Raw genomic sequence first — 17,311 nt, forward strand, 5'->3', positions numbered from 1 at the left:
TTTGGATAGTTTATTTGACGAACAAAAAGGATTGTTTAAATTTATGCAATTCGTATTACATAATAACGATATAGTAAATTTTAAAATGTCGATACAAGAGTCTTTTAATGCTCTGCAATTTATTATGGAATTATGTAATCAGGAATATAAAGTTTATATCTTCAATACAACTGTAATTTAAAAAAAAAATTTTTTTCCAATATTATCATTTATATTAAATATGTAAATTAATTTTTATTCTAATAATTTTAGAATATCTGTTTTTGTTATATTAAAACATTCTGCTGGTTTTATATAAGAAAATCTGCTGCTGAAACATTACGAAAATTGATAAAATTATTTATGGATTCTGAATTACAGTTAGATAATATTATTGAACATTATATTAAATGTTATTTAAGACTATACTTACGAAAAGGTAATTCATTATAATTTAATTAATGTACCTTACAACTTAATCCTAATTGGTAGTCTCACTAAAATTTTTTTGTTTGAACTATTCAAAATGATATATTCATTCTGTAGCATCATAAATAATTATTTAATTTCAAAGACAATGGCTTATTTAAAATATACATACATAAAATAAGGAGTCTGAATTTTATAAAAACTATAATTGCTATTGAATAGTATTCTAAATCACAATTGTAAAGAAATTGATTGTATTATTTTAATATTAATTAATTTAATATTACTTTCGCAATGAAAATTAATTTTTAAATTATATAAAATTAATACAGTAAAATTATTTAAATAAAAAGATCTGCTTATTGAAGAAATTTATTAATTGGAATTTTCTTTTATAGATGGGAGTATATTGTACATTGTTTTAGGAGCAATTGCAAGATATTGTCCTAAAACAACAAATATGGGTCAATTTGTTGATACAATATTTTATAACTTAGAAAATGATTTAAAGAATCAGGTAACAAAACATAATATTTTATATATTAGAGAAATGTGTATAATCAAGTATTTGTTATAGCTTAAACCTAGCGATGAAAAACAACCACAAGAAATAAAAATTTATTTAGACTGCTACTGGGATATGTTTACAAATTTTATACCATTTGAAGGACATTCTAAAAAATTAATTTATTTAGAAAAATTATATGGTTGCCTTTTAAAATTATGTGAAAATAATACTGACAAAGTAATTAAAAACAAATCAATTTATTTTCTTACTACTTATATAATACATTTTTCAAATTTTATATCTCGAGATTATAAAAAGTGGCACACATTATTAAATAATAATACAGATGACAAATACACTGCATCAGCTTTAATAGCTTTTTATAAAATTATGGCCTTGTATATTTTAAATGAAAATAATAATGAAATATTTTTAGTAAGTAGATCATTTTTATTTTAATAAATGATTGCAATTCTCATAATTATAATATATTTTTCTTTTTTAGTATTTGAAAAATGATTTAATATCTAATTTGCGTAATAAAGATTTGCCAATTAATAAATTAGGTTTGGTTATAAATGGATTAGGTGAATTTTCTGTTGCTTATGCAAAATACTTACCAACTGAGATTACTGAAGTTTTTCAAATGATTGCTCTTCGAACACAGCCTTTTTATATAGAGTAAGATTTCCTAGTTTTTCTTGTATCTGTTTCAATTGAAAATTTATAAATTTATTTTTTAAAGGAAATATGAAATGGATACAAACTTTAATACATTATCAGATTACTTAAGAACTTTATCACAAATTTTACAACATATACCAAATATTTCACAATATCACATCAATGTAGTAATAGAATTAAGTATACTTTTTATTAAAAAATTTCCAAATACAAATAGAAAAAATAGAGATTATATTGTGAATGCATTAAAAAGTACATTTCTAAATATTATTTGTCTCGAAAAAAATGTTCAATCTCAATACTTTAAATGTTTTTGTAAGTCTAATTAATACCTTGTACAGACATTATTTCTAATATCAATTTAATTTCACATTTTAATACGATTAATTTGTAGTTCGTGAAGGAATATTGAACTCTTGTTCTCATAGATTATTTATTGATGTAGAACTACAGCAACAAATGCAAAGTCTTCCAGAGTATCCAATTTGTTATAAAAACTATTTACCTCTTTGGCAATCATTATTTAAGATAGAGAGTGAAAATCAATTTCCTCGACACTTTATTTTACAAATTTTTAATGAATTTATTTCAGTTTTAATTTTATTTGTGGATAATCTGAATTTTAATGTAAACTTTCAAGATGATAATTTGTATAGTGACACATTTTCTTTATTGAAAGTTGAAAATAAAACAGATTTCCGGTTTTTTATTAATCTTGTTGATTTATATATAGATGTTTTTGAAAATGTCAACAGCATTTTATTGAAAAATTGGATTGAAAAACTTATAATATATTTTATAAAATACTCATATAAGTATTCATTGATTTCTGGTTTTTATAAACTAATTAAAGTTATTTTTGCTTTTTCCTGTAATGAAATATGTTTCAATGAATCTACTTGTGAATTAATTTCTCAATATATATGTAATGTTATCAAGCTTATTCCTGGATTTTCTGGTGAATTACAAGTATCATGTATTTATTTAATTTTTAGCATTCCATTACATTTCATAAAAGATTTAATGAGTCAAATTAGTTCAGTTTTCAAAATTGCTTTTAATATTGGCTTAAACGATCTTTCTTTAGCATTTTACGCATTAAAAATGTTGGAGAATTTAATAAATAATCCAGAAATTCAATGTTCAAGAGATTTTGTGATGAGTGCAATTCATTATATAGATCCATATCTTTCATGTGAATATGGCAGCTTAAATATATCTGCATTTACTATTAAAGATAAAAAGGAATCCTTACAAAATATTACTAATATGAATGATGATGAAAGTCTCGAACAGTTACAAAAAAAAATATTACTTTTTTATGGTTCGCTTGGTTTGAATATTTTATTAGATTTTATTCACGAAAAATCTATTCAAACAAATGCAACATGGAACAAGAAAAATCTTTTTCAACATGAATTACTTTTTCCAGATATTCGTTTAGTTATTTACTTTGATAAATTTATTCCAAGAATAATTGAATTGACAAAAAGTGTTAATAACAAAACAAAAATTTCAGCATGTGAATTATTACATACTTTAATAATAGTTATTGTAGAGAAGAAATTAATGGATCAATGTTTTAATAAACCAATGTGTTACACAGTTCTAAGACTTGCTAGCGATTCAAATGACACAATCAGAAATTTATATTATCCATTGGTAATACAATTGACTCATTATTTGAGCTCTAATTTAATGAAAGAATCAAGAATACCTCAGGATTTTATAGACTCGTTGTTTGAAGGTTTGACCGAAGAATTCAATACATGTATACGAGATTGTTGTGGTTTGTATTTAAAGGAATTTGTAGAGTGGTCAGTAAAACAATCGAATGAAAGTGAATTTGCAAGTTTATTGAAAATGAGAAACATTGTTCATCGAATAACGAATTCAGCCCTTTATCCATCGAATAAAAAACATCTAGCTGCTGCAATTGCATTCAATCATCTGTTTTCGATTCTTCAAGAAAATTCAAGTATTCTTAACATATACTGGCTAGAATTTTTATATGCTTTTGTAAAATGTTTGGAAGATAGCGATGATATACAAATTATTTGCGCTATTAATCGCATAGAGAAAGTGATAAGAAACAATGCAACTATATTTAATATTGAAAGTTCTGATAGAAGAAGGCCTCCAGGCTTTCCAGATGTAACTTTAAAAGGTGTATTGATATGGCTTTTTAATTACTGTGCTTCTTTGAATATAAAGTGTAGATGCAAAAGTAGAGAACTTTTTGAACATTTTTTGCCATTGACATCTGAATATGATGTTATCAAAAGTGTTCTTATGGATAAAGTTAATGAAATTGTATTAAAAAATTTGGAAGAAGACTTTGAGTATATTACAATTAATAATTCAAAGGCTATGCTACGAAGTTTAGATTTTTATATTTGGATTCTAAAAAGAAAATTTTTACCTCTTGAGTTTTTTAAAAGATTTGAGGATTCTTTTACAAATGGACATATATTTTTTAAATGTTTTAACAAATTCATTTCTATAATTATAAACCAAAATATACAAATTTTAGATAAAGATTATTTAAATACATTAATGGAGAAAGAAGAACTTAGTAATTTAAAAAATAATATTATTTTGAAGACTTTAGAGTTTATATCAACAATATTACTTGTAAGAATCTTTAAGAAATTTTCTTGTATCATAAAATCAAAGTATTAAAATTTTCTTTATTTTTGTTAAAAAGTTTAATTGAAAAGTATTTATTTATGAGAAATAATTTAATTAGTAAAATATTTAGAAGAAATAATAAATTTTATAATTATAAAATTAACAATACATTTAACAGCTTTCATATGATCATTATTTACCTCAGTACTTAATTGGAATTTAAAAATGAAGTAAAAGCTGTAAAAAATAAATTTAATAAATGAATAATAATATAGTATACAATAAAATTTTGTATAAGCATTTAATAATTATATTATGAATATTTTCTTATAGTGTAAATTTTTTCTTGAAATATAAATTTAAATTTCTTATTTTTAAAATATTTTTAATTTGTCTTTGCTTATACTGCATTGTCTTAATAGTACAAGACAATTTTTTTTTATATAGTCAAGAGGTTTATATTTAAATTAAACTATTGTATATTTTTAATTATAAATTTGTTTACAGGAAAACGACTTAAAAAATAAATATTGGAATGACGATTTAAATTTGTTAATTATGCTTTGCACGTTATCACCTCATAAAATTGGTGTCTCTTCCAGAAGTTTAACAGTAATTGAAAAATTGCCTGAGAAGTTGAAAATACTGTTAACATTAATAAAGAGTATTTTATCACAAGAATCTTTCTTCAAATGTCAAAAATATTTTGTAAATAAGTTAAGGAATGATTTTTTACAAATTAAAAAAATTAACGATGTAGTTAATCATAGAACAAATATTTATACTCTCAAGCAGCTTATAAAAGGATTGATTATTTTAAAAAAGACTAAATTCATCGATTTTGAACATGTATATATGGATTCGTTATTTATTAATATATTTTTATATAAAAAACAAAAGTCATACATTTCATTTCTTATTTCAGTATAATTTTACAATCAGTTATTCAATGGATATTATATTAAATATTTATAATGTATTAAAAATTGTAATAATGAGCAATGATGTATGTAAAATACTTGATGAAGATGTTAAAGAATATTTGGAAGAATTGATGAAATTTTTATTTCAAGATTACCAGGTAACAAAGTAATATCAAATTAAAAGTAAAATGATCATATGTATTTACATATAATTTAATGATTAATTCATTACAATATTCCAGCCAACAATAATAGAATATATAATAAGATTAATTATAATTGACAATCAACTTATAAATTCGACTGGATGTACAATTTCGCATGGTAAATATTTTTTAGAAGTATTCAAAAAACCAGTGTTTGATTACATGCTGAAAAATGTATTTCAAACAATGAAAATATTTGACAAATTTCTCGATGAATACACAGATAAAATATTTTTTATAATTGAAGAATTATTAATGTTTATCAAAATTAATAAAAGATCAGAATCAGAAATATTGGCAGATGCGGTTATTGATAGGTGCAGACTTTTTGAAAGAGAAATTAATGGGGTTGCGCACAGAAAACTAAATTTTCTGAATATTAACAAAATAGCCGTAAGTTTAAAAAAGAAACCAATAGAAGCAATAAGAAAAAATGGATCTCCAAATGCATTGTATTCATGGATCTTAGAAGAGCTTTTTACGTCAAATAATCTTGAAAAGAAAACAATATTCTTACAACACTTTTTAATATGCTTGGTTGACGAAGAGTCGACGATCATTAATCCAGAATTGTTCATAGTTTTCCGACAATTGAGAGATGAAGATACCAGTGTTTGTTTGAAAAAATTCGAATCGGACGATACACTACGATTTCAAGCTATATCATGCTTCCAAATGTTATTAAAAATGCTTGTCATTACGAAATCTTTAACATTATATCAAGGTCTTATTAAATACACAGCCGGAATGTACAATTTTTTATTTAAAGAAAATATAAAAGAATATTTAAATTTATATTTTGCTAATTTATCAGATGTAAATGCATTAAAATCATTAGAAATTGCTTACAAAATGTTCATGGAGTTCAATTTAAGCGTTGAAAGACTCGACGTTCTCAAGTACTTTCTATTGCCATCTATTGAATCAAATAAGACTTCAATCATTGAAAGGTTTTACGTTGAAAATTATAAGGAAATTATTTCATACGTAATAAGAAAAATTAGTGACGTTTTAAGTAGTACCGAAGATAGAATTAAACTAATTATTTCAAAGATAGGCTCGTATAACATATTTGAGCTTCTTTTTGCCAAATTTGAATTGAAATTTATGACAGTTGTAGATTCCACTACGCATATTGAAAAATCAATTAATCAAATTTTAGTACGACAAGCCATGGACTTGCGTTCTTTAATTACGAAAAATGCCGAAGAAAAGGAAATGACAAGGCTGTTGCACTGTGCAGGTTTCAACTGTTGCACTACATTGATCAGTATGAAGAAGGATGAAGTATTTTATCCGTTGATATTTTATGAAGATAAAAAGACAAACGCACTCATCTGGGAAAGGATCGTCGACTGCGACAGAAAATACAATTTCAATGAAACGACGTCATCCGTAAAGAAAGATATAAAAACATTAATAAACATTCGCAGGAATAATTATAATAACGAGGAAAATCCAAGAGAAACGGCTGACTCATACTATCATCATTATAGTCTAGCCTCTTTAACCTACTTTGAGGATGTTCACGCGTTCGATCTCAACGATTATAAAATCCTGACGCAAGTCGAGACAAATGTAGAAGTGGAGCGCCGATTGAGCATGAGTTTTGAGAGCGACGAACTCAACGAACACGAGTGCATGCCCATGATATCTGGCGTCCTCGTGCATATGTTTAACAACGAAATATACGCGATGCCCGAAGGTCAGATCGGCACCGACCAGTTGCCCCGATGTTTAAAGTATTTTCGTAACTCATTCGCCACGCGTCACGACAACGTCAGACTCTTCCTGATGAAGATTATCGGAAATGCCAAGAACGCCTTCGTACCGTGCATCAAGGCCTTCTTCCAACCCCTTTTAGGCACCATCGACCGTTATCTTGCAAGCAACCCGCTCAACTACATCGTCAGAGACATCCTCGTTATTCTCATTCAATCCAGGTACAAGCCCATTGGCGAGGGCGAGATAAAAGACGCCCAGAAACTTATCGAACGGCTAATTGAAGTCGCTCCTGATCATTCCCCTCGTTTTTTCCGTTACAACCTCGATTTAATCGAAAATCTCACAAGACTTTGGATCGAGCAGCTTCACTGGCCTAAAATACTCGAGAACAAGGTTAATTTGGACTGCGACTTGCTCGTGAAAGCATCATTGGCCCTCCTTCACGCTGGTTTGCGCGGGATCACCGACTGCGGTCTAATTTGCAATCACGTCTGGTCCGCGATGCAGCATTGGACAGAAGAGGAGTCTAAAGTTCTCGCACGTTTCGAGGCACTCGGCTGGATAATGCGCCTTCGTGACAAGAACTGTAGTCATATTGGGACTCCCGAGATAACAGCTCTCCTTAGCAATATCGAAGCTAAGAATCAAGATCGCTGGGCTCGTTGTTTGTTCGCGCTTCATCGTGGTTGGGGACTCCAGGCCCAATCGGGGCCTACCCTTATTGAGCTTAAACGCCTGCCTGAGCACGCCTGGCCCGAGGCCCTTGACCTTTTCCTCAGACGACTACCTCATCTGCAACCCGATCGACTGCACACGGAGTTTTTGCTTTTAGATCTGTCCATGTACCTTCGCGAGCGCTCACCCACCTGCGCAGGACCCGCCCTGCGTATTCTCGCGGCTTTGGTACCGCGACTCGCGGAGCCAGAGTTGCGACCTCTCTTACTCTTGGCAGTTAGGCTTACAGGTCCAGCGGGTACTCCAGAACAGAGGTGGCTAGGATACGCGGCGCTAGCTGAAGCATATCTGCACTACAAGGACGCGTTTTACTTACGGTGGCTCGTACGGGGCTTGAACGACCCGTCGGAGAAGGTACACGAAGAGGTACTCGAGTTCTGGCGTAATCGCATCTCTATGCCAAAAACAAGCAGCGAACGCCTATTATTTATTCTCGATTTGTATATGCCTGAGTTGGAATCCGTTTTCGCCCATTTTCTTTGTTTGTCGATGTTGGACCTGGCGGCGAATGCTCAGGATGGTGAGCGCCTGCTCTTAGACATACTAGACAATAACGTACCGACGAGCTGGAAATTTGCCAGTTTGGGTACTCACGCGCCGCTTTTCGTCCCGTCATTGGTCAGTCGGCTTAACATGCCTGGATCTTGGCTAGACGCAGATCAATCCGTACCCAAGCGAATGCCCGACCCCTCGCAAAATGAATTGTCCTGGCGTCCGAATTCGCGTGAGCTTAGCGCTGCTAGCAAACGCCACGGGAGTTATAGGAGGCGTTTTGTAACAGACGATTATGAGAAGTCTAACGTTACGCAGCAAGGTTTTGTCGAGAGTGTGAAACGGCTTCTCGCCCAGGACACGATGTTCTGCAAGGACTTTGCCGTGGCACTTGTGTGCCAATTGATCGAGCGTCTACGCGGCGCCGAGAAATACGATGACTTTGTAAATAATTTGACTGCAAGTTTTGACAGAGCTTTACAGGCGCAGCAAGAAGAAGACAGTGATTTCTTGGCAGTGATCTTGGAGATCGCATTGCGCTCGAAAGTAATGAGGGTAAACGCCGAGACTATAGGAAAGGTCTGTAAGACACCGAGTCTCAATGCTCTAGGGATACTTTTATTGGAACAAAACATAAATGAGGAGAGTGAGGAGGACCCTCCGCCGAAGAAGAGAGCGAAGACGGATGATTTGGAGGAAAAAGGCAATTGGATGAAATTGGCAACGTTATTTAAATCAATAGGCAAGGGTGACCTTGTGAAAAGTATTTTTAAACGCCCTAACGTGTTTATTAAGGAAATGAGAGAGGCCGCAATGGCCCATGCTAACACCGAATGGCTCGAGGCGAAAGATCTTTACGAAATCGCCTATGAAGTAACATTTAGTCCCGAAAAGGACTTCTGCCTTGAAAATATGTTCGAGTGCTTTTACGAACTTAGTTCCTGGGGCGAGATTACTAAGAAAACCGATATTATTCTTGACGGTAATTATAATTCAGTCTGGGAGTCTCCAAAACGACAGCTGCTTCTTCCCTGGATACTTCGGGGACAACTACAACAATCTCTCGAGGTTTTCAACGACGGCAAAGAGCTGGAAAATGCCAACTTCATTGCTAATTTCGACAGTTGGATACAGAGCAAGGAATCGTTTATGAAAAAGACTTACGGCGAGGAGATGGCAATGTTTTACATCTGTGGTCAGGAAACCGACGAAATTTCCAGGCATTCTGTCAAATGTCACCTTGATTATCTAAGAGAGCAATGGACGCGTTTGAGTCCCTTGTCTGAGATATTGAAGACGCAGATTCTGATGAAACTTCGAGCAATTTATAATATCAACAATTATATCGAGCTACTCAGGTCTACGGACATTGTTGAAGCGTCAAAAAGTATAATTCGTTACTGGGATCAGCACGTGCCCTCTCCGAACGACGAGCTTTCAATTTGGAATATTCACGTATCGTATAGATTAACTTTAGCAAATATATTACATAGAAAACTATTTGAAAACGGAGCAGAATCCATGTAAGTATTACTTTGAACTTAATTGTTCTATTTATTTGCTTACAAAATTATTTTCAATGTATATGTAGATTTGCAAACGCACTCAATCATTAAATTATTTAGGGCCTTCAAAGAAATAATAGCAGCGAGCATTCGACAACGATTAAAAATAACTGAATTAGCAATGAAACATAAAAATTATGTAATAGCTAAAAAGCATGTACTAAGATGCGAGATAATGTTAAATCAACTCGACGGAAACGATTATTTGAAATTGAAACATGATTTTACTTTGACAGCTTCAAAGTATAAATTTTTTTGTGGTCAACGTTTTACTAACACTGCAAAAAAATTTAAATATTATCTCTGTTCGTGGCAAATAACAGATCAAATAATAAAGGATAATAATGCCGATCTCGTGACGAAAATCAATGCCAAGCACCATCTCTTTGATTTAGCTTTAGCTTTAAAGAGTTCAGCAGAAAAAAATCCAGAATTTTTACATCTCCTTATGCAAACTAATATTTTCAAAGAAATGGATAAGCCAGATGGTGCTAATATTTTAGACGCTTTTAAAGCATATAGTTTTAATATTTTAAAGAATGTATGCGAATCGTCTAATGATACAGTGATGGCTAAGAGCTATACAAAATTTGGAAAGTATTGCTACACTTTCTTATATGGAATCTATCAACGCGACTCGACCATTTCCGATCAGTTCATCTCCTCTATATTAATTGGCATGTCCTTAGGCTCACTGGAGGCTGCTCATTATTTTCCTTGTCTTTTAAAAGAAGAGTTTTATGAAAACGAGCAATCGGTGCAACTTTTCATTTCTAAAAGTAAAAATGTACCGAGCTGGATGTTTCTATCCTGGCAGGCACAAATTTTAGCGTATTTAAATAAACCAATTGCTAAGCTCCTAATTCCAATTCTGTACAGACTAGTAAGCGATTATCCATATGGTATAATGTATAATTTCCGTCATATTTACGAGGCTTTACCTTCATTAAGAATAAATTGTAAAATCCAGAGTATGTATGAATCACTTTTCAGTAATCCAAAAATTGATACATTTTTTAAAGCGATGCATCGAGTTTGTCAACCAGAACATTATACGAGACATTATTTGTTGAAAATTTTCGAATCCGATGGTAATTTATCTAATTCTATCGATACTTTGATTGACAATATTTTTATACAACAAGTACAAGATAACTCATTGCAAGGATTGATCTATAGAGTTCTAGACAAGTATAAACGTCGACTAAACGAAGTAAAAGAGATGGATTGTGAAAATGCTAAAAAACATTTGCGAAATATTGCCATTGATTTATATGAATCAATGAAAAAAAGATTGGCAAATGTAAATAGGCAAGCTTTGCAAATCAAGGATTATAGTCCATATTTAAGTAATTTTTCAGGCGAAGACATTGAACTTGAGATACCAGGACAATATCGAGATAATGTAAAGCCAATGCCTCATTATCATATTAAAATCTTAAAGTTTCATCGTTTCGTCAGAGTAATGGATTCCAAATGCAACCCTATCAAGATCAGAATGATTGGAAATGATGCATTGACTTATGATTTCCTTACTAAGTTTGGTGAAGATCTTAGATTGGATCAGCGGTTACAACAGATTTTCAATATAACTAACAAAACCTTAAAGGCTGATATAAATTGTAAGAAGAGGCACTTGTCGATAAATACTTACAATGTTATTGCGCTATCGAGTTCGTTGGGACTTATTCAATGGGTTGACGAAACAAAGTCACTCAAAGAATTTGTTCAATTTTCAATGGCCGACAAGACAATAATCGAAACCGTGTCATTAAAATATCAAAGTTGGATTAAAAAGGCAGGGAGATCAGACGGATTAAGTAGTGCATATAAAAGAGCTGTGACGAAATATCACCCGAAGGAAGTGATATCTAAAATGAAAGAGCTCATTAATGTTATTAATCCGGATTGTTTGAGAAAGACTTTTGTAATGCTGAGCCCCTCTTTGGAATGTTTCGTATCGTTGCGACAAAATTTCATCACGAGTTATGCAACAATGTGCACAATTCATTGGATCACTGGAGTCGGAGATCGGCATTTGGAAAATTTGTTAATCGAAGTGAAAAGTGGAAAGTGTTATGGCATTGACTTTGGCTTAGCTTTTGGCACTGGCATCGATCAATCAATTCCAGAATTGGTTCCATTTAGGCTAACAGCACAGATTTTAGGCTTGTTCAAGCCTTTTACCGAGGAAGACTTATTTGGAATTACGATGACTCATGTATTAAACGCTTTGCGAATCGAACAAGGTCCTATGGTGGCCTGTTTAGATATATTTATTCAGGAACCTTTGGACTGGAGTAAACACGCAAATAAACATCTAAATGATGAGCAGGAGAAAGGTATTTTTTAGCTGTTTTCATCTAATATAAGATTAACATAATAAATTAAACAAACCGAATAAAGAATAATTATAAATGGAATAATTTTTTTCTCTTGAAACACAAAAATTCAGCATTTTATTTATTAAATGAGTTGAATATATTTATATTATGAATAGTTTTAATTTAAATAATTTTTTATTAATATACCAATTCATTGATTATTGTAACATATAACAAATTTTTGTAAATATCGATAAGATTAAATAAAAAATTGCCCTTGGTAGTTTTAGAAATATCGTCGTTTAAACATCACAAAAATGTATTCTACGAAATTTTACTATTAACATGATTTTTAAAATAAAATTATTTCTAGATTTTAAATGGTTACCACGAAAGAAAATTGAAATTATAGAAAAAAAACTAAATGGAGGTAATCCATCTAAAATAATGGTGGAAGAATTATCCATCATGCACGATGATGAAAATTTATTTGAAGGAACTCTTTATAAGTACACACACATTATTAATGGAACTGATTCTAAGCATATAAGGAAAAGATCAAGAATGAAAACTGAATTTCTTACATCAGAAAAACAGGTTTGATTAAATTATGTTGCAAATGTGTACTTTTGAAAATATAAATTATATGATCTTTAAATTATATTTTAATTTTATAATAGGTACAATGTTTGGTGGAACAGGCTACAGATTTAAATATTTTAGGACGCATGTGGGTTGGATGGGCTCCTTATGTTTAAATGTGATTTTTTGTGTCAAGTGTATAAACAACAAATTTTTGTAAACTTTTATTGTAATGTGATTATTTTATAATTGTAAATACTTTTATTATTGAAATTGTAGAAAAACGTTAAATAGAATCCAGAATGAAAATCCAACATATTACTAGGAAAAATTGTACATATATGTATATAATTTTATAATTATACGATAATCTATTATTATAAAGGTATGATAAAATAAAAGTCTTATTAAAAAAACATATTTTTATTTGGTCCTAATATTTTACAATCCTTAAAACTATATTTATAATTACTTTTATCAGCTTAAACTCTTTAATCTTATAATACAGTAACGTTTAAAACAGTATTGAATACAAAAATAGAGTTGAACTGTTTGAAAATCTTTTATTTGTATAACTTAAGTCGTTTGCATGGAGAAAAAAAGAACTTAGAAACCTATGAAATAAATAACTTCGTCAAATTATGAAGGATATTTTATGTTATTTCTCTTCACACCATTCATTTTCTTTCCGAACCTGATCTTCTTCTATGGGTGAAAAATCATTTTTAATGTTAAAGGTTTTGCGGATTTCTTCTGGTGTTTTACCCTTAATCATATTAGCTACAGTTTTACATGTAACATCCAAAAGCCCTTTGATATCAAGATAATTCGCAGATAATATTAGTTCAAAAAGTGTTCCTTGATCAACCTATAAATGAATACATATAAATTATTTAAAAACAAAAAGGATTCTACATGCGATAACAGTATTCAAACTTTTTTTATAATTAATTTAAATAAAAAAAAAATTACTTTAAGAAATTCCATATCCCATTCGCAAATATCATCTGTTCTTTTTTCAGGATTTTCATCTTCGTTTATTGGTGGATCATCTTTGTGATAATTTGCCCATTCAAGAACCTTTTTTAAAACTGAGCCACTGACATTTGGTAACGGAATAGGTTCATCTTCTTCCTCTTCTGGCATCCCCAAGTCCTCCAACATTGTTTTTATAGTTATAGAACATTGAGCTACTTTGACATCAACATCAAACACTTGATCATCACTGCTTTTAAGTTTGATATTTGTCATCTAAAATTATTAGTAAAAATAAAATTATTTATCATAGAAAATATTAGTTATTACATAATATAAGTACGTGTATTGTAAAGGAATATTATAAAAAATTACTATCGTTCTTAGAAATAAATATATTACCTAAGTTGTTCGGAAATATGCTTTTTTTTTATTTAAATTTAATACATATCTGTGTATACGCGATATACATAAGTATAATAAGAAAAAACATCGATTAATATAAATACAATATAAATATACAATATAAATAAAACCATAATAATATAAATATGTTAAATAGAAACAGGAGATTGTTTTTCATTTCATACAAATAACATTGAAAAATAAAAATTGTTTTATCTAAATATATCTATAATATATATAAGTATAAGTTTTGACAGATTATTCGCAATAAAACAATTTAAAAATATTAATAATCAAGCATACTTAAAAATTCGTGACTTCTAATGAGGAAAATCAGACATGAAAATATTCTATGTCGGTTTAATCATGTCCCGTAAAATCCCATAATGCACTTGGCATTTGTTTTTCTTTTGCTACACTGAATAACATAATTTATTTATAACGTAACCGGTGTTTTCAATTGGCATTGAAAAATCCTATATTCGTATTAGTACTGCAATTTACAGATAATTTTAATACAAATAAGCGTCGATGCAGAATTTCCCAAAAAGGCGTAATGTATATCAGAGAACTTCGAGTCGAGATATCGTTAGAAACATATCGATCCTACTAAAATTGCTTCCCTGATTGCGTTTCTTCAATTACTTAAGCAATCATCTGGAGACTAATAGACCAAGAGAAAGAAAGAAAATAATAGACGCAAAACTTACCTTCGATATATGAATTAGTTTAGGTTACTTTTTTCAAGCGTGTTCCTCGTTTTTCGATAAACTACAATTTTGCACTGCAAAAGTAGGGAGATGACCTTCGGTTGATTCAAAACCGTAATAATCAGGAAAATAATACTGGCGTGGATCTTCTGTGCTCAGCCGAACTAACAAATGGAATCGTAAACGCCGGGACCCGAAGAAAACAACGATCAAAGCGCGTAGATGTTATCGATGACGCGTGCCGATTCACTATCAACACGATTCTCGTTTTCCGTATTATGTTTTGGAGTTTCTGAATACAGAGGGCGTCATTGTTTTCTCAGTAATGAGGATAACGTTGAGAGAGGGGCGATTTTATCTAGAAATAATAGAGATTAAAGGATTTCAGTGTAATGAGGCAAGAATCTGAAAGATTTTTAAAATTTGATATTGTACCTCTATATCTAGTAATTTTTAAACTTATGATTATTGAGCATTATTGGCCAGACATAGAAAGTTTTAGATTTTTGCAACTGCACTTTTTATGATTTCACAGATTATCAATTGAATTTGAGTGCTTAAAAAAGAATAGACTTATTTTTTGTATTAATTTGTTTGAAATATTTAAAGCTAATTAAAATAACAAAGATAATCAGATGTTATTATATTATAAACCTACTGATTATGCATTATGAAAGATAGTGCTTACAAAAGTTACTCAGAATTGAATGTAAATAAATTTACTCATATTCTTGTGAATTTTTTTTTTTTTTTTTAAATTGACCATACATTTTATGTGCGAATATAATAATTTTTTTATTTCTTTTTTATCGGCAGTAAAATCAGATTTCCATTACTTAATTGCTCAATTCTTTATATCATTTATACAATAGTCTTTGCATTAAATGAGTTTTCATTTAAAAACAAAACACAAATCAAAGAAACACGAAAATCGAATGTAATTAGATAGTTTTAATAATACTTATTTCTTAATTTGTTCTTAGAGACTATTTTTGGGAAATATATAATTTCTATGAATTAATAAAAATGTATTATGACAGTTACATTTATTTATGTGTGTAATTTGAAAATAGCTTCTGCTTACATATAATTGGTATTTTATAATGAAAGAAAAAGGAAAATTGTTTTTATCTTACTTGATACTTTATAAATCTTTTAAATAAAAGTCCAAATTACATTCAATAATGTATTATTTAGATGTATTAAGAATTTCTTCAAAATACGTAAACATTCGAATATACAATTAAAAGTTGTATCCAATTTCTATTGATTTTTTATTATATTTGTTTGCCTTCTATACAACATATAGTAATGTACATTTTTTTATTAAGCTTATCTTTTTCGTCCCTTCTCTTATTGTTGTATGCAATCCGTGGATATATAACGATGAATCCGTTCGAATTTTTTTTCCATAAAATTTATTATTCGTTAAAGTACAGTAAAAACGCTACGGCATGGGATAATATGTAAACTTTCAAGAATTTAAAAAAATGATGACATTCTCGATAATTGTACGTATTATTTAAGCAACGAAAGTTCGGGAATATGTTCTCAATGATTAAATGTACATTAAATCATCAAACGGCCGATTTGCTATAAAGCTAATGTATATTAAGACATAATAAATCCGTATTAAGAGGATACTGTGCTTGAATTATATTTATTACAATGACATTATATCTCAGCAGAATTTGCCACTAATTTCCACCATACGTTATCGAATTTTTATAGATAATTACATTTGTATAATATAAATAATAATGTAACGATAAGCATCGATCGCACAATTAAAATATTTATTACCAACGAGAACGTGACTATAAGAAAATTTCATATCAATTACAAATTTTACTATTAATCGATATATATAATGAAAAAAAAATTTGTGAGCACACGCTATAATAATAGAATTGTAAAAATTCTTTATAGTAAATTTTGTTGGGCACGAATCAGGCTACCACATTGCTTCTCGCCCACGTACAACTATAGAAAAAGTTTCGTAACGATCATTTTAATATTTTTTACTATCTAAATTTGCCGAATATACCTTACAACGAATATCCGTGAAAACTGAATGCGCACTTATGGAAATCCCGGCACGCGATGCAATGAGCCCAACAGCAGTCCAACTGCATAACCTACGATTATTCGTGCTTTTAGCCGGTGAGTATTATATCATCAGCGCTTAGGGCACGCAACCGATTACGTCCAAGTCTCCAGGATACAGCCGACATGAGCACTTATACGTCTCCGTCCCGAAGCTGCGCACCAATATTCGAGCATACATCGAACGTCATGATTTTGTAAGAACGATGACGTCGCCACCTACACGCGGCTCCAGTAGACGGCGGTGTGCGTATGTCGGGATCTCACCCCGTGATACAATACATCAACGTAAAGTGGAGATGAGTTAGATTCCGGACAACGGATGTGCAGCT

General features: G+C 30.2%; 2 protein-coding genes across 2 annotated transcripts; one reads left to right on the forward strand and one right to left on the reverse strand.

Moving 5' to 3' along the window:
* Window positions 1-1,495: 1,495 nt before the first annotated feature.
* LOC105366521 (DNA-dependent protein kinase catalytic subunit-like) lies at window positions 1,496-12,959 on the forward strand. Its single transcript, XM_011504993.1, has 9 exons — window positions 1,496-1,597; window positions 1,662-1,915; window positions 1,995-2,452; window positions 2,510-4,029; window positions 4,834-4,895; window positions 5,752-9,835; window positions 9,938-12,219; window positions 12,575-12,798; window positions 12,882-12,959. Exons 1-9 carry the CDS (start codon window positions 1,563-1,565, stop codon window positions 12,957-12,959), a joined length of 8,997 nt encoding a protein of 2,998 aa, XP_011503295.1. The 5' UTR covers window positions 1,496-1,562.
* A 421-nt stretch (window positions 12,960-13,380) lies between these two features.
* On the reverse strand, window positions 13,381-14,034 carry LOC105363500 (S-phase kinase-associated protein 1-like). The gene is made up of 2 exons (XM_011501230.1): window positions 13,756-14,034; window positions 13,381-13,651 (listed from the first exon to the last, which is right to left on the reverse strand). The coding sequence occupies exons 1-2, from the start codon at window positions 14,032-14,034 to the stop codon at window positions 13,442-13,444; spliced, it is 489 nt and encodes a 162-aa protein (XP_011499532.1). The 3' UTR covers window positions 13,381-13,441.
* Between the last annotated feature and the right edge of the window lie 3,277 nt (window positions 14,035-17,311).

The sequence above is a fragment of the Ceratosolen solmsi genome, unplaced genomic scaffold (assembly GCF_000503995.2).
Source record: "Ceratosolen solmsi marchali unplaced genomic scaffold, CerSol_1.0 scaffold10, whole genome shotgun sequence".
NCBI classification, from domain to species: Eukaryota; Metazoa; Arthropoda; class Insecta; order Hymenoptera; family Agaonidae; genus Ceratosolen; species Ceratosolen solmsi.